Source organism: Lepisosteus oculatus, chromosome 7, assembly GCF_040954835.1.
Source record: "Lepisosteus oculatus isolate fLepOcu1 chromosome 7, fLepOcu1.hap2, whole genome shotgun sequence".
In the NCBI taxonomy this organism is placed as follows: Eukaryota; Metazoa; Chordata; class Actinopteri; order Semionotiformes; family Lepisosteidae; genus Lepisosteus; species Lepisosteus oculatus.
Genome location: NC_090702.1, coordinates 40,958,809 through 40,983,861, shown reverse-complemented (window position 1 = coordinate 40,983,861; position 25,053 = coordinate 40,958,809). Strand labels below are relative to the sequence as shown.

The 25,053-nt window shown below is 37.2% G+C and overlaps 1 protein-coding gene across 1 annotated transcript in view; it reads right to left on the bottom strand.

Annotated features, from left to right (window-relative positions):
• Window positions 1-2,713: 2,713 nt before the first annotated feature.
• Window positions 2,714-25,053, bottom strand: part of plxnc1 (plexin C1) — a 51,219-nt gene continuing 28,879 nt past the window's right edge. Inside the window, exons 13-31 of the mRNA XM_015352302.2 lie at window positions 23,947-24,129; window positions 23,684-23,854; window positions 23,089-23,185; window positions 22,624-22,725; window positions 21,847-21,950; window positions 21,562-21,603; window positions 19,451-19,575; window positions 15,133-15,331; window positions 14,290-14,436; window positions 12,719-12,893; window positions 11,036-11,139; window positions 9,261-9,336; window positions 8,098-8,132; window positions 7,912-8,016; window positions 7,432-7,595; window positions 6,890-7,037; window positions 6,240-6,380; window positions 6,078-6,152; window positions 2,714-4,225 (exon numbers count right to left, since the gene is read on the bottom strand). Of these exons, the coding sequence (XP_015207788.2) occupies window positions 4,121-4,225; window positions 6,078-6,152; window positions 6,240-6,380; window positions 6,890-7,037; window positions 7,432-7,595; window positions 7,912-8,016; window positions 8,098-8,132; window positions 9,261-9,336; window positions 11,036-11,139; window positions 12,719-12,893; window positions 14,290-14,436; window positions 15,133-15,331; window positions 19,451-19,575; window positions 21,562-21,603; window positions 21,847-21,950; window positions 22,624-22,725; window positions 23,089-23,185; window positions 23,684-23,854; window positions 23,947-24,129 (2,298 nt within the window). The 3' untranslated portion in view covers window positions 2,714-4,120. The remainder of the gene's footprint in view (window positions 4,226-6,077; window positions 6,153-6,239; window positions 6,381-6,889; window positions 7,038-7,431; window positions 7,596-7,911; window positions 8,017-8,097; window positions 8,133-9,260; window positions 9,337-11,035; window positions 11,140-12,718; window positions 12,894-14,289; window positions 14,437-15,132; window positions 15,332-19,450; window positions 19,576-21,561; window positions 21,604-21,846; window positions 21,951-22,623; window positions 22,726-23,088; window positions 23,186-23,683; window positions 23,855-23,946; window positions 24,130-25,053) is intronic.

Here is a 25,053-nt window from a genome sequence, read left to right as displayed (position 1 = left end):
AAATATTTAAAATCACCTTTTGTCTGAATTTCCTTTTTTGCATTTCAGTGTTGGCTGTCTAGGATTATTAGAGTAGTATCTTTTGGATGTTGGAGCTCTTGATGGACTAGTCATTGGAGGAGCATCATTTGCTGTTAATCAGTGCCAATAGAAGTCTAACAGCTACTGTAGTTACTATTATAGAGATCAAGCTAGAACTGAATATGGAAATTACAGTAACATCTCATTGTATGTGAATGCACAGTGTAAAAGTGTAAAAGAATTCACAACAAAGTGTACTAAGATTCTGAGAAATCTAATGATAGAACTTATAGCCCATCCAATCTTTTATAATCCACAATTACCAGAAATTTAATGCCATGAAATTTGATCTACCTGAATGACTGGATTGCTGGCTGAATTTCAAGCCTTCTGTTTCTAAATTGATAGAATAAAATACTCAGAATCTTGCAAATGACATTAATGTAGTTGTAGTAATATTTTTTTAAAAGCATAGCAGGTCTTACTTAACAAATCTGTTAAAGTTCTTTCAGCAGTAAAGAACACAATCAGACCACCTTTGGTGTGTGTGGAACACTGCTACACATTTTTTATGAATCAGTGGTGGCGGTGGCCATCTTCTGCGCTGTTGTGTTCTGGGGCAGCAGCATCAAGACAAAAGATGCAAATAGGCTCAATAAACTTAGCAAGAAGGCTGGCACTGTGTTGGGGATAACCCTTGACCCCCTGGAGGTGGTGGCTGAGAGGAGAATGCTGACCAAGCTCACAGCCATCATGAACAACGCCTCTCATCCGCTTCATGGGACTGTTACTGGGCAGAGGAGCACTTTTAGCAACAGACTGCTCCAGCTATGGTGATCAAGGGAACGTTTCCGCAGGTCTTTCCTTCCGGCGGCTGTCAGGGTGTATAACGCTGCCCTAGGCTTGGACTGTTAGCCCTTCATTTGCTCATCTATGAACAACATGTTTGCTCCATTGTACTTTTTGGACAATCAGTCTGTATAAACTTATGCATATTTTGCACATAATTTTATTGATTCTACAGTGACTATGGTCATCACATTTTGCACACACATATGTATTTATTACTTAGGTATTATATATTTATTTTGTTGTCTTTTGTTCTTAGAACTATTCTGATGTCTGTTTTTGCTTGTCTTGGGCTGGACTGCTGTAATACAACAATTTCCCTACGGGATTAATAAAGTCTTATCTATCATATGGGTATATAAAACAAAGTTTTTGATAATGTTCCTTATAAAAGATGATTTTGTAATTTGCATGTCATAGGCATTAAATGTTGAAAACTGCTTAATGCATACAAACAATTGGAAGAGGTGAATGATCCAATTAGGGTGAAATAATTTAGTAGTATAGGAACAAGTAAAGGTTTATTCCATGCTGAAAAGAGAAGAAAGGAAACAGCGTTTCAGCTGTGGAGCCTTTTTCAGGTGTGAGGGTGTTTCCTTTCTTCTCTCTTCAGCATGGAATAAACCTTTACTTGTTCCTTTGCAGCCTATGCATGCTGATTCAGCTCCCTACTTGAACTAATTTAGAAGTATACCAAAGGCATCGATATTAAGAGCATTGCTGCTATTAGTTTATACTGCATCATTACTTTAGTTCCAGTATGGTTAATAAACCAGTCAAGTTTGCAGATACCAGAATAGGAGGACTAGCAAGCAATGGAAAGCATTATTCAAAAAGAAGCAGAGTGTTGTATGCGTGTAGGAAAAATAAATACAAATAAGATGGGAAATGCTAAGCTAGGAGATGCTACCTATGAAAAAGGACTTAAGCCATTTCATCTTCTAGACTGGTTGTTCTCAACTCCTAGCCTCAGGGACTGCAGTGCTAGCAAACGTTCTGCTTGCTTGTTTAGGCTCTTTTTCTGCAAGTCGGTCCTTGGTTTCAAAAGTAACTTAGTTAAGGTAATACTTCCAGCAATACTACAAGCAAACAGGATTCTGTGATGTCTCACCTCAGTTTAGAATTTGCTCTTAAAGTGCGGGCAAAGGCGAGAATAATCAATCCATGCAACTGAATAAGTGTCTCTTCCTTCCCCCTAAGTCCAGTAGGTTGTATGGCATTTCAGCTGACACACCTCAAAGAAAGGAGATTTGAAACTCAGGACACAGGGTTGATACCGATTACAAACCCAATACAACCACTATAGGATCTGAATGGAAATTCAGAAGAGGAACATAGCTGCTACAGAGTTGCTAATTGACATTAATCTGCCTGTAATGAAGAATGCTATCCCGGCAAGCAACAGGTGCAAGGCTTACAACCTGGAGAGGATGGCAGTCCATCAAGGACCTTATTCTTTTTTAGCCTTAAACAGAAGAAACAAGGAGTGGACCTGACATGTCCTCAGAGACATTAAGAGTGTGAACAATGACAACTGAACCAGAGGACACCAGTGAAAGCAAAGAGGAAGTGAGTTTAAAACAAAGAACAAAGAGCTGTTTTCTGCACAGAGGGTTGTGGGAGACTGGGACACGGTTTCCGGCCATGTTGTCGAAGTTGTTGCTCTGGCTTCTTGTCAAGAAATGGCTGCATGTGGTCATTGGATCAACTACTGTAGCACCTAAAAAGCGAACAAGCTGGACAGGATGAATGGCCTCCTCTTAACCTTAATGTTCTTTACCGCTACGTACATTGCATTTTTAAAAAATGCCTGAAATGTTACTGCTTTACACATCACTCAAAATGTTGTAAAGGCATAGGTTTATTTCCAACACTGAATTGTGTGTACTCTAACACCTTAAAAAGTATGTACATTTTATAATTTCATCATACAACAGTATACAATAGCTTTACTCTCACATTCCTACTGTATCTCATGAAAACATCAAACATCTTTGCTTTAATGTGCTAGTGTTAGCGCACTTTACAATGTAATTGATGGTTGCAGCTGTTGTGTTTCCACGCTGTTTCCTTATATAATCCTTTCACCAGTTTTTACATTGCAATTTTCTGCACGCTCCACCCAAACTAGGGTGTAATGTTATATTTTTTTATTCTAAAAAAAAGGCAGTTCTTTAAATGATTCTAAAAAAAAAAGTGAAATACAAAAGACAAAATACACAAAACCTTCCTTTTTAGTATTTAAAAAAAGCAACATTTGCCCCAATTTTAGTATAAAAACACTACTTCTAACTTTCAATAAGTTAAATGCTGTTCTCTAAATGATCTCTGCCATCAAACATGAAGGAATATTCAGATACCATCTGAATAGCAGTTACGTTTCTATTGTGATAAAAAGATGGAATGAAACATTCAGACATCCCTTATTTTGACTACAAGCATCATATTTAAGAAACATGAATTCTATGGAACAGCCAAAAATATCCAACCACACATTTTCTAACAGCTTTATTTGATTCAGGGTCACAGGAAAGCCAGTGCCTATCCCAGCTACAGGCTCAAGCCAGGATACACCCTAGCCAGGGCCCAAGTCCATGACGGGGCACACAGTCACAACACACTCTTACCACGGCTAATGTTCCCAAGACTCAATTAATCTACCAGTCTCTGGACAGTGCAAGGAAGCCCGAGCACATCTAAAAATTTGTAATTTCCAAAATGATTTCAATACACCATTAGCCTGTCTATAGTTTGTTATCTCTCTTTCTAACAGTTAAGTTAACTTAGGCTTGCAAGATCAAGTAGCAAGATCTGTTTGTGTTATGTGAATAAAGTATGTTCCATAAATATTTATTCTTTCAAAAAAATGTATCAATGTCTTACCAGTTTCAACAGCCTCACAAAAATCTTCTAGTTAAATGGATGTTAAATACGCTTTTTTACTTATTTCTGAGGTATGAGAAATCTATTTTTACATTTTAAAATAATTATATATTTTTAGATTTAAGACAAATGGATGGCTTATTCTGCTGAGTCACATGGCCATAGAGCTGTGTGAAAGTAATACAATTGAACAAATAAAAGATCACCTTGAACTTAAAGTATTAGTGCAGTACAGCTCCAGCATCATTAGTATTCCAGAAAGTGTCATATACAGTATATGTGCAAACGTTTTTTTTTAATTACTTAAAAGTACTGATTTCGACTGTAAACCTCTCCCCGCCTTCCTGTACATGGCAGGAATGGAAGATTATTCCCACTTCCACATCTTCCGTCCATCGAAGACATCCTTGACGTGACTTAGCTGTTGCTTCAGGTCACTGGGAGCTCCGCTCTGTTCCAGTTTCAGCTTGATCTGTTGGAACAACACACAGGTCAAAACAGCCAGGGCCCTGCTCACCCGCCCAGGGTCTCATGGCGAACATTCAGTCTCTGTTTCCTGAACATGTTTAGAATGATTCCTGCCATTAAAAGTAAAGAATGTGTACCAGAAACAGCAATCATGATAAAGAGCATTCTGAAGCCTATAGCCTGACAAACAGTAAAACAACTTACTACAGTAATGTAGAAAAATGATTTAGCATTGCTTTACATGAATTTACTTCGGGCTAAGAAATACAGTCATAGCTCTTTCAATTACCACATAACACAACATTACAATATTATCCTGCACAATCCTTTATTACCATTTGTGACATTACAATTATAGGATTATTATTATTATTGTTTTTATTCCACAATATAATTTAAGCCAACAGCAAAGAGCAAAATTCCAGGTAGAATTCAAGTGAAAATGATACAAACACTTTTTGCAGATGCAGTTCAGCAACAATGGTTCAGGTATTTTTGTGAAATTGTGATGTATGGTGTTAATGCATGTTGTGTAGTGTTTATAAAAGAGTTATGACTGTTTTCAACCTTAATTAAATCCTTAGTTATCATTTTCAGTTCAGTTTACAGTATGTGTAAATTTTCAAACAGTTTTATGATGAAGGCACATTGACTTGTATGTTTCTGTTCATTAAGTGTACATTGTTTTCACTGGAAAGCATGCACTAAGCAATCGTACTTCTTAACTTTCCACCTCAGAAACACCACTTAAGACTGCTGTTGTCACACTCATATTTTCCTTTAGGAATTATTTCCATGCATAACGCTAACAAATAGAAATTATAGACTTTACTAGGTCTATTGAATTATCAGTCGAAATGAACGGGTGTAAGAAACTGGGACTTTCATGGATACTTCTTAGATTTATGTCTCCATTCATCCATTTCATAACTGCTTCTTCCAGTTCAGGGTTATATGGGAGCCAGATCCTATCCTGACAAGCAATAGGTGCTAGGCAGGGGTTTATGTAGTCAGTTACACTTCTAATATTAAAAGAAATGCAATGTTACAATCCAAAAATGTGCATGGGGCTTAAGTGACATCAATACAGAGCACAGAGGTATTTTCAGTCAAGTAGCATATGCACACATACTACAATTTGAACTGTGTGCTCAGGTTTATTTGAATACGTCTAAAACGGGGATTATAAAATAAGATATTCAAAAAATTCAATCCCCCCCCCCAAGATTCAACATAAATAATAGGTGCACACAGCTTAATATCCAGCATCACAGAAGAGAAAGCTATAAGAGGTTTGTGTACAATTAGTCTCATACTGCGTGCAGTACCATCAATAAATTCCTGTATAATATGAGTTTAAGGCTGTTTGAGTCCAAATCAAGTACTTCACGTCTTTTTTGAGAGCCTAAAAATAAATCTACAGCTGTGGAACAATGATAGCACTAACACCAATGGGTGAACAATTATTCTACAAGTAACTAAAACTGTAATGCAAGTTAAATTTAGCTTCATGTGTATAGAAAGATCACTTTATTAGCCATATACAATTTCTTGCATTAGGAACTTGTCTTTTCACATACCCCAGCTTGCTCTCTATGAGACACACAAGCAGGGAGGGAGAAGCTTGAGGTCAGAGCACAGGGTCAGCCATTTAGACTACTCTCAACAGAGTAGGGTTCCTCTGCCAGCTGCAGGATTTGAACTGGCAACCTTCCAGCCACAGAACCACAGTGCCACCGCTCCACCCAATGTATAAAAGCATTGTGTTTTTATTTAATATATCTTCTCCTTTGTATTTTGTTCTGATTATTTGTAAATGATAGATAATCCTTTTTCCCACAAGGATAATTACCTACCTCATCAAAATATTGAAATATATACTTGTAGATTTCATGAAGAGCAGCAGATTCGTTAAATTCGTTTTCATGTTTCTGAAAGGGAAATGGTAAGGTTACAAGAAATCACAAAAAATTAGTACATAAATAACAAAAATATGTCTGCTTCTAAACATTTAATACCTTTGATTCCTCCTCCAGAAATAATGTAAACTCTGAGAAACCCAACAAAGGCTGATCGTGTATTTGCTTGTAGTATGCCTTCACCTCCTCCTTGTACTGTGGTATGTCTTTGGCATAGAGGAGTTTATTTGTTGGAGCATGCTAAAATCAAACAGGGAAATGAATGAGCCTTGTAGTCATTCAACACATTTACTGTCATTTCCTTCTTCAGTATTATTTTTAATCTGGAAACCCTCTAAATTAAAAAATAGAACAAGAAACAATTTTGGGCCTTGCTTAATTTAGAGGGAAAATACAAAGCAGTTCTTAGTTAAAATGTCCTTAGCTAAGGAACAAGAAGTAGCCTCATTTAGCAAAGAAAAGACTGATATAACTTCCAAAACAGAACAAACAAGCATCTTTTTTCTTCTCCTTCTGGTTTTGTTGTGCAGCTCTTCTTTGATATTTGTTCCAATTCCTGCATCTTCATATCTCAGGGTGTGCTGTTATGTATTGTAGACACTGTTCTTGCAATAAGGAACAATAGGCATTTACAAGGTATAAACACTCATCTGGGGCTGGAAATGAAAGAATCCCCAAGCACAATTCTAGATGAGGGGAAGCAGGTCATGCTGCACACCCGTGTAAGTACCGGAAACATGGAAAATCACCTTTCCAAGCTGCTGCTCTGCTAGGGAGAAGGAATCCATGAATGCCTGAGCTATGACTGACAGACAGCTATCGAGATGGGCAGTCTTTTCCATGTCAAAGACAAACTGGGGGTTTTTCAGGATATTGACCCAAAACCGCAGAGGAAGGCTGGAGAAGGGAAAAGAAAATAATTATGTACCACACCCAAGTGTTAAGCAGCATTAGTTCATCCATCCATATTCTAACTTCTTCTCCCCCGTCCAAGTAACAGGCACAAGGCAGGGTACACTACAGTCCATCACAGGGCAGACAGACACAAACACAGATGCGTGACACACTCACCGCAGGGCCAGTTTTTCCCGGAAGACAATGGACCTGCCACTATGTTTTTGGACTATGGGAGGAAACCCACGTGAATAAAGTGAGAACCTGCAAACGCCATGCAGATAGCACTGTAGGTCCAAAACTGAACCAAGCACCACAGCCCTGCAAGGCAGTGATGCTAACCACTGTGCCACCATGCAGGATTAGATCATGTTTTAACAAAATGAAAGTGCTGTACCTGTTGGTTTTCCAGATGTGCAATACATCTGGATCAGTGATTTTCTTATTTTCCGCTTGAGCATCCAAGAAGTCAAAGAAGTATTTTACCGCCAGTGGAGCCTTGCCGTTGGGCAAGCCCCATATTGTTTTGAAGAGGTTTTCAACAAAAGAGTGAACTGCAACCTGAAACAGGAAGTGGTTACAGATGGTAGGCTCTTTCGTAAGAATTAAGCTGAAGACTGCTGATTGTATTTCTTATTTTGGGGTGGTGGCAAATTTCAATGTCTAACATTGCAAAAACATCAAATTTAGAATGTCGGAGTGGAATATTTGTACAGTAGTTGAGTCATGCAAATTTGTGTGCACTTTTTAACTTGCGGGTTGGCACCACAGCTAGTCTACAGTATATTTCAAGACTTGAACAAATTACAAAAATAAGTGCCACCTTCTTCTAGCTGCAGTTTCAACAGTGAATGATATAGACAAAAAATGTCTTTACCTTTGAAGACAGAAGTTTTGTCAGGTAGACTTCCTTCAATTTTAACTTTTTTCTTTGAGGATTTCCTTTCTGAAGGTCATCTATTTCTGGGCCATCTGCTTCAATCTGCAAGCATCAAATGGTTAAACACAGAATATACTGTACAAAGCTAACCCGAGAGATCTTTACCTCAGAGATCACACTTACCAAATGGCAGTATTTTGTGGAGTAGTTGTCATCATCTAAACAAACATAGACATAAAAAAGACAATTACAATTACCAATGACACATTATTTCAGTAAGTCATGCATGTTTGTCCCATACACATGCAATAGAAATATGTATAAATGCTGAGACATTAAATCCCCCCACTGTCAAGTTATTTAGCCTAAGATAAAAGAGAATATGTTGTCTATTGTACCTTTCATATACTGTACAACTTTATTGATGCCACTTTTGAGTTTATCTAAGATTGTGTTTTTATTTTATTTTGTGATTATTTTTATTGTAAAACAATTTTTAAAGAACACAAATACAACAAAACAATTAATAATGCCTCAAATATTTTGCTAATATCACAGGGCTGTTTTCTTAATTCCATAATTTAAACTACACTGCTGGTTACATTTTTATGAAATTAATATATGATTAATAAAAGACTTGTACTCCACCTCCACCACAAGTAGGGAATAGTGTCCAGGTTTTACATTCCTTTCACTTTATTAAGCTTTTTAATTACAATATCCTCCGTAATATCATAGAATAAAATTAATGAAAAAACAAGATATTGATTCCTACTTTTTGAGATTGCCGATATCCAAATGATCCTTTATTAAAGTCAAACTGGACCAGTTTTATATTAGTCTTACCAATTGTTACAGTATATAACACTTTAATGACTCCCTTTCTTTGTTGTTTTTCCAGCTGTTCTGTGTGTGGAGGATATTGCTAGGTCTGTGTCACAAGCTCTGTAAAGACAGCCATGTGGATGCCCCTCTGTGAAAGCATGTTTCAACTTTTTATTCTGTAGTAACAGGCATATAAATTCAGACCAGTAACTCCAAGTATTCAATAAAACAAACACTACACACTGTCAAAGTAAAGAAGCATATATGCAATTCTTGCCTTGATCAGACTGTTTTTACATGCCTATTAATTCACACATATACTGTATTTTTTGTTTTTAATTAATTCTGAGCCTTTGTTCCCGGGGAGAGGGAGGACTGCTAAATAAACACTTGCTTGTTCAGCTAATGATATTTTGAAAGTATTGTGAATTAGTTAATTCTTGCCACATTTGTAGAGAGAGGATTTATTTTTCACTGGAAGTAGCTGACATGACTCAGTAGTGACACTGAAAAATATTCACCTTTTATGCTTTCCTGAGTAGATAAGGTGGCTCGAGCAATCTTCTTTGTCACTCTAACACTGTCTCCATCTGAAAGCTAATAAAAAATGAATGCATAATAAAGATCCATGACTGCTTGTTTTAATTATCCATCCATTGATCCATTTTCTAACCGCTTCTGCCAAATCAGAGATGCAGGGGAGCCAGAATCTATTCCAGCAAGTTACAGGCACAAGGCAGGGTACACGCTGGACACCTAGTTGATTGCAGGGCAGACCAGACACACTCACAGCAGGGCCAATTTTAGCAGAAGCCAATTAAATTACCAATTTGGTTTTTTGGCTGTGGGAGGAAACCAGAGCACCCACAGGAAACTCACACAAACAGCATTCCAGGTCCAGATTTGAACCCAGGGCCCCAGCACTGTTAGGTGACCATGCCAACCACTGCACTACCATGCCACCTTTCTTTAAACCACCTTTCATAAAATAGTTTTATTTATACAAATTTGGTACGAAAATAATCATACATCAACTAATAAATATTTCCCCATAAATACCGGAAAGCTGTAACACACAAAACTCAAAACAAACCATTCATCCATTCATTAGAAGTAAAATATACTGTACGGTATATTGCTGGCAAGAGTTACAGCAATCTAGGGCCTATCCTGAAAGTGTAAGATTACACCATGGGCAGTACATTAGTCGACTGCAGGGCACACCACCTCATCTGTGAAACAGGACATGCATGGCTGCCTCTGGAAATGGCTGTAACTTATTGATGGTGTAACTGGTGATGGTGGCAGCAGAATGAATTCAGAAGTGTACAAAAACCTACGTCCAAACAAATACTGCCAAATTCACTGGACAGTAATTCACCCTTCAGCAAGATGATGACCAAAACCACACATACAGTAGTGCACTTAACCACGGAGTTCAGCAGGAAGAAGAAGTGGAAACATTTGAACTGATCAAGTCAGCACCTGATTTGAAACCTATTCACTTAGAGAAGAGGAAATTAAAGTCATAAATCCCCACAACCAAACAACAGCTGAACGTGGCTGTAAATGAGGCTTGATAAAAGAAACTCTAAAGAACATACAGTACCAAGAGTCTGGTGATGTTGACGGGTTGCAGATTTGGAGCAGTCATTGAATGTATGGTTTACGGTCAAATACTAACTTTAAACTAGTTTAATTTACTTAAAGTTAATTCGTCACAATAGTTATGCTGACCTGTAATGAGGGGATTGAACTGGACAAATGATATTGTCCTAACATGTCTGAACACATATGTAAAATAATAATTGGACCCAAAAGCTGAAATTCTATACTTTTGTCTCACATCAATCTTTTGTTGTGAAATACAAATGTCATCAGTACACTGCAACAATTTCACTTCGTTGTCCCGATACTTATGCTTTTCATTGTAGCTTTCATTCATTCTTCCTTGCTATTCATTGGAATTTGTTTGTATATCAACAAATGGTGCTATTTACTTGCCTGACAGTGTGATGACCTATGGAGTGAAGAAAGTGCAGTGGCTTCTCTATGTTTTCGTGTTTGTGTTGCAAGTCTGGGAGTTTCAGATCTGAATGATGTCTGGTTTTATGATAACCTTTGGGTATCTGCAACTTGCACAACGGCAGCTTCTTTGGTTAGAAACCCAAGTAATTACTGCATGTCTGGCTGAAATAAACTCACAGGTTAGATGTACCCTAAACCACAAGTTTTTTTTGTTCAAAAAGGTTCATTACTTTCAGAGCTCCTTACTTTTATTTTTTTTCTCACCTACCTGATAGTGCCCAATCGTGTTCAGCCTTTTCACTCCATTTTCCCCAACCTTTGAAGTGGAATCCACTTCTTGAAGCTTGAGAACGCTGCCTTCCTTTTCATATTCTTTAAATACAAAACAGAAAGCAAGGAGATTGCTGAAACATTTACAAAACAAATAAGCATGAATAGAAAGGCTAGAAAATCAGGTCAGAAAGAGTAAGCTGCTGTGAAAAGTCTGTGGCTTGCAAGCGTTCATTAAATATTTGTTAAATGTAATACATCTAATTGAAACCTACCTATAAGTGCAAACATATATTCCTAAATCTATAGTGCTTTATCAAAGTATTCAGACCCTTGCATACAGTAGTATCCATAGTATTCAGACCCTAGTTTTCACATTCTGTTGCCTTAAAGCTGGCAGTCATGACACTTTGAAGTAGCAATCAGTGTTTGTTTTATACACCACCTACTCTACACATTCAAAGCAAAAAACAAAAAGATGTACATTTACAATTAATATGAAAGGGAAATAGGAAAGTGATTGTATAAGGATGCAAAAACTTGTTAGGGAGGTCACTGTGAGGTGAACAGCCATTTTGAAACAGTTACAGAGTGCATTGGTTGAGATGGGAAAAAATGACCGTGAGTCAACAGTACCTCAGTCCACAAAGGGGGCTTTCAGTTACTGAAAAAACACAAACTCCACATGGGGCTTGCAGAAAGCACTTAAGAAATACTGCAATCATTTTGCAAAGGGGTTGTAGACAGACAAGACAAAATTGAACTTTTTGCTGTAAATGCAAAGTTTTGTATCTGATGCAAACCCATCACAGTGCATTACTCAGTCATCACTCTCTCTATAAGATATTGTGTTAGTGGCAACAATATCTTATAGTTCTACTTCTCATCCGCAGGGAGTAGGATGAACTTCAAGACTGACTGGAACACAAATGGATCAAAGTACAGACAAATCTTAGAGAAAAACCTGCTTCAGACCTAAAACTGGGACATAAATTCACCCTTTACCACTATAATGATCAAAACCATGAAACCAAGACTGCACTTGAATGGTTTAAGAATAAGAAAGAGATCCAGTCAAAGTCCTGACTTAAATCCTATTGAGAATCAGTGTGAAGACTTTAAAATTGTCTATAAGTGATACCCATGCAACGGAAGATATCTTGAGCAAGAAGGAAAGACAAAACTTAGAACAAGCCAGAGTGCACAGGTGAAAACATAACCAAAAAGGCTTTAGATTGTAATTTCTGCAAAAGACACTTCATCAAATATTGAGACTTCAAAGTCTGAATAGTTATGTAATCAACACATTTCATTTTTTTCTTCTTGTTTTTTTCTGACATATACAGTAACCTATTTTACCCTTAGATGTTTTCAGTTTGAGCACTCATGTTTTTAATACAACATTAGCTTTTTAAAGAAATGGGTATGTATCATTTTTTCACAAAATGGGACACTACAGGAAGGGTCCAAATCTTTGTCCAAGGAACAGTACACCGACCAAAACTGGGGGCTACCCTGAGACAGACAGAACAGGAACAGACAGTTCAGCAGCTCAGAGCTAAGACATGAGCCCATGCAAATCTGCACAGCATTGAAAACACAAAAGCAAAAATGAAATAAGTTTAATGGACAAAACCTTTTGGAGAACCCAAGTTCCTGTAGCCTAAAAATAAACACCTACCAATATCAATGTCCTTCAGTTGAACATGGTAGGGGTAGCCAAATTTGCTCTTAAAACTCCGTAGGATCTTCTCCTTTGCCTGCTCAGTGGTGTCACAGTCCAAAACACTCACTTCCAGGGTGGCCCCTGCTTCTTTCTCCCCATCTGGAAGAGCCTGGAATAAAACCTTCAGTTTCTGGAGCAAAAAGAAAACAGGAAGAAAGCAAAGATGAACAAACTCCAGCTCTTTTTTCATTCAGTCTAATTTAGTAAAAGTCCTGACTTCGATTGTGGTGTCCTTTTGTAAAGACTTTAATAACAACAACAGCGACAACGACAGTAATAATAATTTCCACACCACTCAAAAGAGTTTTAAAGGTAATGGGGACGCCTCTCTACCTCCAATGTGCAGCCCCCGCCTGAATGATGTGACTGTAGCCAGATTGCCCCAGTACACCCACCACACATTAGCTCTCAATGGGGAGGAGAACAGAGTGATGAAGCCAGTTCATAGCTGGGGATACAATAAGGGCATTAAGACCTACACGGACCGCAGGGTGAGCAGGGTGAATTACTAATCCCACTAATACCTCTTCCAGCACAACCTTAGCTTTCCCAGGAGCCTTTTCTCCCCGTGTCCATGAGGTGTCTTCCTGGATGTTCCCATTCCCTCTCAATTCCACAATGCAAGCTTAGGTGGATTGCTAGTTCCAAATTCTGTGTGTGCCCTGTGATAGATGGCATCCTGTTCACGGCAGAGCCTCTCCTTGCAGTTTGCCGTTCTGGGATAGACTCCAGGTTGCTCTGTGTTTGGTTTTCCCAACAACTTTGCAGTATCTATAATTGCATTTTCTTGTGATTTAGACATTACCATGTTATTATGTAGTGATGTACAATGGCTTGTATTAGTGATTTTATGAAAAAGGAAAATATCTGCAACACGTACTTCCCACAGAGAGAATCACTAACGTATTTTCAAATGGATGTGGTTTTCTACCGATGTTTAAATCACTGGAGGCTGGTATCACAACACTGCATCTTTGTTAATTAATCCACTTCTGATGCTGTTGCAGTTATTGGTTTAAAACAGATAATATCTGGTAACAGGCTTTTGGTAACTGGATTTTTAAAATCTGATAGAAATATTACTGGTTAGAAAAGAGTATAGCAAAAGCCAGCACAGATTAGAAGGAATTGCAATGATCCTGAACATGTTGTGGATGGAATGAACTAGTGAAACGTAGGCTCAGTGTATTTTAGTTAAAAGCAGACTTTTATAAATGCAACAGTCTTGCATTGAGTGTGTAACCACAAAATGAAAAACTGAGTGGCAGGTTTATTATCTGATGTGTACTTGTACAACGGAAATGAGAAAGCGACACAGAAACAAGCCCTATACCTCCAGCAACTCCTCACTATGAAGAAAGAACTGATTTTCCATATCTAAAAACTGCAATGCAAAATTAAAATATGTCTGTATTACAAGAACTGTACAGTGTTATAATACTTAGCCTTAATTCGCAATCCTCAGTAAGAAGAAGAACTTCAGTGGACAGCTACCCCCGAAACAAAAAGGAAAATGTTCTGTGTACCAGAGTGTGGAAGTCATGAGCCTGCCACAGCAGCCAGTCTTCATTGAGGGTGTAGAGAGCTTTCTCTGTGATGGCATCCACAGGGCCTTTGTTGATCCTCTGTGTCAGGGCTGACACCATCAGAAACAGTGGTTCCCCAACAGACTCCTGAACAAAGAACACAGGAAGTGGATATGAGAAGTGCAACATGAACTCCCAGCCTTCCAGAGAACCACAGCACTAGTATGGTTAACGACATGTTCTTTGTGCAAAAACAGAAGTGTGGTACAGGACTGCATCACCATTGTTTGGTCCGCTGAGTCTACTCAATGTGAAACTCGCCCCCTTCTGAGCGGAGCTGTGGCTGCCTGACAGAACGAAAACCAGAGGACAGAAACCAAAAAGTTGAACAGCAACAGGTTTTTGAGACCTTGCTTGAAGAACGTACCAAAGTCACCGTGCACACAAAGTACTCCATACATGACAGCATAGGGTAGTACCAAGCAGCTACTTTTAATTAGCGTCAAGCAAAGGTTAATTCCATGCTGAAAAATAGAAAGGAGAAACACAACGCTGCTGCTGAGTCTTTTTCTGGTGCGAGAGAGAGTATATGGTGGCGAGAATATAAAGCATAGGAGTACAAAGGACAGCGTACAGAAGGTAAAAGGAGTTTTTTTTTTTAGGGATGTGTGAACACGCAGCTCTTTGAATCCAAAATAATTTATCCAGCAACTTTAGGATATCGTAAAACAAAGGTAACTACGGTAATTATCAAGGTAACGAAGGTAATAACACACAAAAACCTGCAACCAAAGCAGCTCATAAATGCAGCAAACCTTTATCAAACGCTTCAAGGAATCTCACCCGAAGAAAACCATATAAGCATATGGACATCCAGTTTGTCAGCAGTTTTTCAACAATGGACTCAGTGCGTCTCAGCATCAGCTTTGGCTGAGTGTTGCTAGACTGATCCATGAGGGCGCGCAGCAGGACCTCCATCACTCTAGTCAGGTAAACAAGGTCGCTGTGCAGGGCAATGGTCAGGAGGGAGGCAAAGACACACCTGTAGGAGTTGGAATTTATGTGTTTATTTGGTCATACGAATTTGCTTGTATAAGTATATAGAACTTGGCACAATTTTAAAAATAAAAGTGTGGGAGGTAAACAATACAAGCATGAAAAAAAAGCTTTTCATAAAATATGTTTTTTCAGTGAACACATTTTTTTATTAGTCTAAAATTCTCAGAAACAAAACAAAACAAGAACATAACAGTCACAACATCACAACCTTACTGCTCCACAGATCCACATAGTAGAGAGTTTCATATTGTTAAAGACTGAGGTAGATGACTCTGTAAGAATCTCGAGACAAAGGGTAACACATAGATAGTCTTAACATTTTCACTTCCTAGAGCTTCAAACCAAAGGATGTTTACTTAGTTTTGCTGGGCGTGAAGCACACTGATCAAAATAATCTTCTGGTTTACCTTAGATACTGTAGTTATGTTCGGGGTAAATAATCAAGAGTGTCAAAAGGGAAACAGAGAGAAGAGAGGAGGACAGAACATAAAGCATGTGCCAGACAAGAGGTCCTTGTCCATATCATCCACACAGACTAGACAGAACCTTAAAAGGGCTTGCTCTTATTTTCTGCATGAAGAATCCATTAGTTAAAAACAGCCTTTCCTGGTAAGTAGGTACAATTTTAGAATAGGGAGACAGGCTCCTATTTATTTTGTGGCAACTGGGTTTGCAGAGTTAGAGATTTAACTGCAGGCTGCATTGTATTTAGCTCAGAAGGCAGCTTTGTCTCATTCTGACCTTTGTAGGCATTATGAATTTGAGCAGTTGGTAACAATTGGTTTTTCTGGGTGTTAAGAATAGTAGGCCTTTAAAACACCGTGTCTGTAAACCTGTAACTTGTGTGTTGTATGTTAATGTTGTGTGTAGTGTGTGCATTGTCACTGTTAATAAATATATTTAATTCAGTTTGCCTGAATTATCTTAAATTGATCTTTAAAAAAAGGGCAGAGCAGTGGCACTGTGACTAAGGATTTGTGCCTGTGGCTGGAAGGTTGCTGGTTCAAATCCTGTGGCCAGCAGAGGAATCCTAGTCTGTTGGGCCCCTGAGCAAAGCCCTTAACCCCAACTGCTTCTTTGGTACTGTATAAATTACTGACCCTGCTCTCTGACCCCAAGCTTCTCTCCCTGTCTGTGTGTCTCATGGAGAGCAAGCTGGGGTATGTGAAAGGACAAATTCCTAATGCAAGAAATTGTATATGGCTAATAAAGTGATCTTATTACTCTTTTCACCACAGCAGTTCCAGAGAACAAAGAATTCACGTGACTAACTATACCAATCTCTCTGGTATATTCTTGGCAAAATCCTTACAAGTTGGGGTTTATGATTATTTAATTTACTTATCGATTAATCCATTCGCCCATTTCCAGTTATGCGTAACTCCCCATTTGTAACAATATAAACATCAAGAAAATCTATTTAATCTAGGTGCCTCTAAACTAGAAACTAATGATGGAGCCTGCTAGCAGCTTTTATATGCTGAACTGTGACCATTACGCTTGCTTGAGCACAGATGCTTCCCCCCCGTACTTACCCCCAAATGGTGAATGCTTACACTAAACTCTGATGAGAAAGGAAGGTTTCTATTTCCTAGAGTCACATCAAAGACAGGAGGGGGAGGGTGTGGAGAAAGGTATATACAGTATAAGCTGTTTAGAGCCATATCTCCTTTGGGCTAGATACAGTAGGTACTATAACTATTATAATAACATCACTTTATTAACCCTTTACAATTTCTTGCAGAAGGAATTTGTCTTTTCACAGACCCCAGCTTGCTCTCCATGAGACACAGACACAGACAGGGAGAGAAGCTTGGGGTCAGAGCACAGGGTCTGCCATTGTACAGCACCCCTGGAGCAGTTGGGGTTAAGGGCCTTGCTCAGGAGCCCAACGGAGTAGGATTCCTCTGCCAGCTGTGGGATTTGAGCCAGCAACCTTCCTGCCACAGGCGCAGATCCTTAGCCACTGCTCCACCCTTATTATGGTCCTTATTGCGGTTCCTTGTATGCATACAATAAAGCTTGGCTGGATGAACGAACACTTCAGGCTCAAATTTCTTGGTTTCTACACTAAGAAACCTTCAAAAGAAATCCTAAGATTAGACCAAACTCCATTATTATTTTCAATATGTGGTTAAAAGATGATTCATTCTATTTCACTTAAAAAAGATTCTGTCACGAAGACTTATAAAAATGATAAAATTGACTCCAAAGTGACAAATTAAATTTCATAGAGAATTAAATACATTTTCACACTCATCCCAACATTAACAAGTAAGGTGCACACTCTTGTCTTTGACTTCTTGTCAAAGTGTATGAGGACATAGTATTTGAATGGAACAAGTAATAGGTTTATTTATTTGAATACTTACTTTCATAGACATACGGGCGTACTCTAATAATACAGAGACTCTTATTGCATTTGCATCACAAACATTGTTCTGGCTGTAGTGAGACACACTAGTCTAACAAACCTGTTTCTGCTGCTGTGAGAGGCAAAGATTGGAGTTATCATTAAGTAAAGGAATATCAGGACGTTCCCACAATATGTGCAACGAATGCCCACTGGAAAAAGTATACTCAAGAAACTAGGGATGAGCTTTATATAAAAGCATCTGTGAAGACGTGAAGAGTTTTGTAAGCTGAATTAATATTTTCCTTCATCCATATCATTCAGATCTGTATTCTAAGTAGTCAAATCTACTAGGATTCGTCTGGAGCTTCTAAGAGGAGGATATGAAATTGATTATGCCTCTAAAATGCATTGGGTGTGTAGACCAAGGTTACCCAATCCTAATCCTGGGGATCCACATACTGTACCTGCTTGTTTTTGTTCCACCTGAGCACTCAATTAAATAACAGAACCTTTCACAGATCAAATAATTGGTTTATTCTGAGCTTTTTGTTATCAGGCTGGAGATTGAAACATTTGCTTTTCATACTATAATATCATAATTATCATCTATTGTGTTTCACAGCAAGCTTTGAGTTGGAAAAAAAAAACTTGCAAAGGTTCAGCTGCAAAGAAAACCAGCAGGAATAAGGTTGCCAAGGGACTCCAAAGGCATATATAGAAATTACAGAGGCAGAAATCCAAAATATTTCTGCTGTAAGGAATGTAAGACAAGCCAAGAAGTTCATATTGAGATAGAAATAAGTCTTATAAAGAGCAAAGAGGATTAACTGCCTTTGTCAACTATCTGCTAGAATGTGTTTCCCTCCATTCCTCTGAAGTGCAGAGCAGATAGAGGACTTACCTGTGACCGGTTTCTGATTACTGAAAATCAAATGGGAAGGCCACATCTTCTGATACTTCATTAATCTTTCTGATAAACCCCATGTCATAATTAACTATGGAATTACAGTTTCTAATGGGAACAGTAGCATAAATTAAAAGTTGAAATCAGACTTTCTTCAGGAGGACACCAAGATATACTGTAGGAGTGGCAGGGCTGAACCAGAAACAATTTTAAGTGTAGCAGAGCTATAGCTTTTCATGCTGGAAAATGTCAAATTTAATACACAGTTACTTCACTTTTTGAATGTGTAGGATCAAGATGAATCCTAAAACTGGAAAAAATTAAGCATTAAGCATTTTTTTAGAGACACAAACTTGAAAGGAATTGAGAATTGTATTAATCTCTTCAATTCTGTGTTTATGTGTATTAATATTTTTTAATATTGTATAAGTTGATAGCATGTAGAAAGGAATATATCTGATGTGTTCTACAAATAAATACATAAAAGTAATTAAACTCTTCAGCATTTTTAATCTGCTATAATGTAAGTCTGTCTAAAACCAGTATATTAGTTGAGACAACCAGATAGGATACACAATTGGAAAACTGCACTACATTTCTAAATCTCACAAAGGAAGGCTACAGGAAAAGCACACATCGTTTGAGATGGAAATATGCAAATACTTCATAAATAGTAAATAGTTAAAATTTAGTTTTATTACTGTTAGTTGTACTAAAAATAGTACAGTTTTAAAATGTACATGTCATATATTACTGTATAAAATTACTCCCACACAAGTATCTAGGTATATTTATTTCTTAATATTTTCATACTGTATATGGTGTATATGGCGATTACTCACTTGTCTTTGATGGTGAATTTCTTTTGCTCTTCAAGTGTGTGCACAAGAGTGATAAGAAACAGTTGCTCGTGTATCAGATTAGATAAGGCTTGTGACGATTCATTTTGCTTCCCTTTCTCCATGTCCTGAGTTTAGTCAAAAGAAAAAAAAGATTGGTATAAAACATTATATCAGAGAATAAGTCAGTCATAAATTTCTGGGTTTGATTTGCTTAATATTAGTAAAGTGGTTTAACTCTGTTTTACTGAAACAAAAGAGAATACTACAGTATGCTCCATAAAGTGACCAATCCGTGTACTGTAAGGCAGTGGTTCTCAAACTTTTTGGACCAAGTACCACCGCTAATCCAGCCAAAGCATCCAAGTACCACCTACAAGTCATCATCTCATAGGAACCCCAGCAATTCTCAATGACCAACATGAGCGCATGTGCACACACACTCACACATACATATAATAAATATTATAATAATAAACTTTATTTGATGTAGCGCCTTTAAAGGTGGCTTCTCAAAGTGTTTTACAGAAAAAAAAAACATTGACAACAACTAATAAAAAAGCACCATTTCAGTGAGAGAGGTGAGCCTGTTTAGTTGAGCAAAGCAGATGTGAATTAATTTTTCGAGCCTTGATACAATTCACAAGTCTAACAGATATTAAATCGTCAGGCATTTTCTTGACAGCAAAGGTCTCGCGGTGGATGTTGTAATGCGTACATTAATTTCTGGAGCAACCTCTCTAATTCGTGCAACTACACCGTTATGTTGGCTTGACATTGCTCTCGCACCGTCTGTACAAACTCAGACGCATTTTATCCAGTCGAGGCCATTCTCTTCGATAAATTCATTCAGAAGCTGAAATATGTGCTCTCCTGTAGTTCCTGTTGGTAGTGGTTTACAGAACAGAAAGTCCTCATGGGACATGCCCTCAAACTCGTATCTAACGTAAAGCAAATTGGCCAAATCAACTACAGACTCATCTAATTGCAGTGAAAAACATCTGCTCATCTTAACGCGCTCTATTGGTGTACTTTTGATATAATCCTTCATTTCAATAATTCTATGAATGACTGTAACTTTCAGGGGGAGGGGGGCAGCAGGTCGAGCTGTTTAGCAGCTTTTTCTCTACACATAATACGTGTCAGCTCTTTTGCCAACGGTAAATAAGGTTCTTCAAAAATAGTGTAGCTTACCTGCTTTAGCAATCCGCAAGCTTGCACTTTTCCGCGTTTCCGTTTTTATTTCCGTATTTATTTAAAGTTTTTATTTCATGCGTATGGGAGCGAAACACAGAGACGCTCGGTGTATTTTTCTCAAATAAGAACAGTTCTTAAATATTTTTCTGTTATCACGCCTTCGTGTTTCGTGTTTAGAACGTTGGCATAGTTCCAAAATCATGCACATTCTCCTTTCTCCCTATTTGCTGGAGATACAGTAGTTTTTTTTAAATACAATTGGTCACTTGCATCTGTAGCATGCATTCCCTATAGAGTGGTATAGAATTACAGAGTATCTCTTGTGTCCACTGAAGTATTACGCACTGTATCGTAGTACGTAGGCTGCGTATTCGACACGTATTAAAATACAAAATATGAAAACCCGTCCCGATTTTTCAGAGCACACGACACAGTTCCAGGGTCATTTGGCGTACCACTTGGCGGCACTCCACGTACCACTGCCGGTACGCGTACCACAGTTTGAGAACCACTGCTGTAAGGTAATGAAAACTGCCCAGTACTGTATGTGCTATGTCCCATGATTCCTGGGGAAAGAAACGCATCAGCAGACCAGGAATTTTTCCCAGTGTGCAGTGTATTGAGAAATCTAAATGATCTCACAAGAGGCTTGATTAATACTAGTATATAGCTAGCAACATCCGATCCCATAGGATGCAACTTATCCTCTATCCACATCTCCTGCCTTTGTCAGCTGCTGTAGGTTAAGCAATCCATATCTTCAACTGTGAACATCCAATGGCTGCTTGATGCTATAATGTGTTACATACAATTATGGATTAATGTGGACTATTATTACCATAATTTCTAATATTTCAGCAGATCATCATAAGGATTCAACATTTAAATGTACAGGTGGAAAACAGACGAAGCATTACCTGGCCAACGTCATTAACAATACTGCTCAGCGCAGGCATAGCCTAAATCAAAGACATCAAACAATTAACCTCCAAACAGTTATACTCATTGCAATAGATTAACTAAATCTTATTAAATTATTCTGACATGCAGTGTATATTCTTTTTCAATATTATAAATCTTAAGAGTAGTGAAGCAGAAAGTCTTTGCTGCTTTTTTCAGTGCAGGTACAGGTACAGTAGTTAATGTATACAACAGATTAACATTAAATAGGTTTGTGTTGTTGTTGTTGTTATCATTATTACCTCAGGAAAGAAAGTTCTGACGGCAAAATGCTTATAGTCCAGGTAAGGGATTGTTCCAAAAGCTTCAAGTAAATCTGATTTTTCTGTCTGTAATTCTGCAAATCCTTGAAAAAAAAAGTATAAAATCTTGTAAAATGAAATTCTGTTTTTCTAAAAGCTAAGCTGAATTCTGAAATGGCCTCCATCAGTTCATAATTCTAACACATTTCTCAGCCAAGGGAAGTCAATAGTTAAGTGTTGCTTAAGGTGGCACCCAATATAAAATTTTAAAAAGTGTGATACTGCAGGCTTCAAAACATTTCTGTTACTTTTACTGTTTACAAGCTATGACTGTAAAACAGCAAACATTTTTTCTGTATTTTACACATGTAGGAAATGTTTGATTAAAGTGACAAGGCAATTTAGTGTACATTAGATATCATATATAAACTTATTACATAAAAAACTATTGATGTTCTGTAATGCAGCATTGCTGACACTTCAGCAATTTGTCACTCATTAGACATTAAACAAGAGCCCATTTTAAAATTTAAATTAAATGTACTGTACTTAACTTGTAATACTTTACCATAATTACGCACTTGATTGATTATAAAGGTCAAAACTATTTACTTTTTTCATTAACAGAAAATGGGGCAGGTTTTGTTACTGATGAGTATCATTGTTTCTTGGTAATGTATGATAATCGTACATTTGGAATGAACACCAAGCCCTTTCATTCCCCCAGTGACACTCAAGGTGGGCACACAGCTCAGAAGCACATCCTTAAGGACTTACCTTCACGAATCTCATTTCGAATGTCACATTCCAACAGCTCCACTTGCTCACTCAGCTTCTTAGTCAGTTGCCTTTGCTTGACCCGATTAAAGCAGAACATGGCTTTGGTTTCACACAAAAAACAACAATAAAGAGGACTGAATATCACATTCACCTGGAAATAGCTGTCTATCACAATACTCGAAACTATACTCTTATCACCAAGTAGAAATAATGTAATAATAATGATGGAGGTTTTGGTTTCAGATAAACACAGCCCATTTTATTTTGACATTATTCAACTGTATTCCCATTTCTCTCTGTTCTAGTTTAAAAGGAAGGCATTTTAGAATTCAAAGTGACACAGTAAGTTATGAAAAAAACGTTATGCATAAAAACTTTCTCCACTCTCTGATCTAAATAGAATTATATGCTATTAGATGACATCAGTTTTTTATTCTGCTTTACTGTTCTTGCAGTACTCACCAAGAATAACGAAGGGCATAATGCAAACTACAATAAATAAAAGCCAGTAATAATTAAATGATTTTTCCAGAACTTCTTTAAAATCTCCCAGTTGTATCTGCAGGAAAAAAGAAAATCTCGTTTTAAAAAGTGTGTCTAGGCAACATGTATTTCCTTTCTCTGACAAATACATTTTGCACAGTTCCTACTGCACATCTGAATTACCACTGGATTTTCAAAATGGATAAAAATGAATTAATTTGAAGGGATACCATTACCATTTTTCAAGAAGAAATAATTACACACAGCAATTACAAACAAATCTAGGAATCTGATCTACTTTTATTTTAAACTAAATTACACTTATTTGGAGGATTTTGTGAAGCTTTAGCAGAAGTGGTTGAAAATGGAAGGTCATTATTCTTTTTGACAAACAGAACCCCTACATTTCTTGTAATCTGATGATTGTATCTGTTACAATTTATACAAAACCCCATCAGGAAAAAAAAAAAACCCTGACAAATCTGAATACTGTAGATCCAAATGTTGGTTGGGACAAAATGTTTTAAAATCCCCTCACTTGTTTGACTGTACTTCAGCAGTGTCAATAACTTACCTCTATCTTTTGTATAGATAATTTGGGTTTGTTGTTTATTGTACACAGTATTGAATCATCTCCTGAATTGTCATTGAATATGATTTTTATAGAAGTACATGGATGACGCTGATCATCTATGGCTGTAATATTTAATTCATCTGTTTTTATGGTCAGTGCATCTTTCATTTTCTAAAAAACAAGAACAGATTGAGGCAGCATAGAATAATAAAAGAAATTAGGAAAAAACAAATATTTTTTTAAAGCAATGTAACATGCGTTACCTTAATAGTTATTTGTAAATTGTTTGCTACCGGTGTCGTTGAGAACTCAAGAAATTTTGGATCTGGATGGTAGGTAATGTTCAAGCACTCAAGAGTGTGATTTGCCACCACCATTTTAATGGGGATCTCCACTGGTTTTTCAACTTCTCTAGCAGGCACATAATAACTAATGTTATTTTCTGTCTGAAAATAGAAATGATAAGAATGGGTTACTAAAAAGAAAGCAATTAAAGAAAGCATTATTATCAGTCTTCCTACAATCTACAGTGCTTCTTGAAGAATTCAGCAGTAAAGGAGTCCAATGAAGGATTCCACAACTGTATCATTGTTCCTCAGTAAATCCTGATCATAAGCCTTCTGTGAAAATACTAAGGTTTCTAAAATACTAAATACCAATAAAATAAAGAGACTACTTTGAAACTAAATATAAAACTTAAAGTAATGCAGTGTATACAAAACCATATAAGTTTAAAATGCCTAGAAAGTCTAAAATTGTATATGATCAATGTACGGATTCTATTATTTATACACCAGATCAGTAAATCACATACAGGAGAAACCTGTATTTAACACATTCAAGTAAAGTAATTACTAATGTGTATGACTAGATAATTAGCCTGCTTGTAATACTTCTTAAACACATAAGTATTAAAAAGTCTGATAATATCAACAACTTAAACCATACTTGTAACATGTTTACTTTTGAATTCTGAAGTTACTAACTTCTTTCTGGGGTTAATTTCTGCCTACATCTCTGGTAAGTTCTGGAAATACAAGGTTAAGTATTGCAAAACGTTTCTGCAACACATTCCTAAATTAACATTTGGACACACTCTACACTGTAAAAAGTTATTTTTTACTAATGTAACTTTTTGTGCGAAATACAAACTATCCTAAAAAAACCCTTCCATGACATTTCACACATATTTTGACCCGTTAAACCTTTGCAGCAAGGTCAAGTTTGCACAATTACAGCCTGGAAAAGAACATGAGTTTACAAAATGTGGTTAAACTGCAGCTGTAATTATTACTAAAGTCCTGCATTAAGCCAGCAGGGAGCTAAAATATAGAAAGTTCCATGTTTAATCACTCCTCAATGTGTTTAAC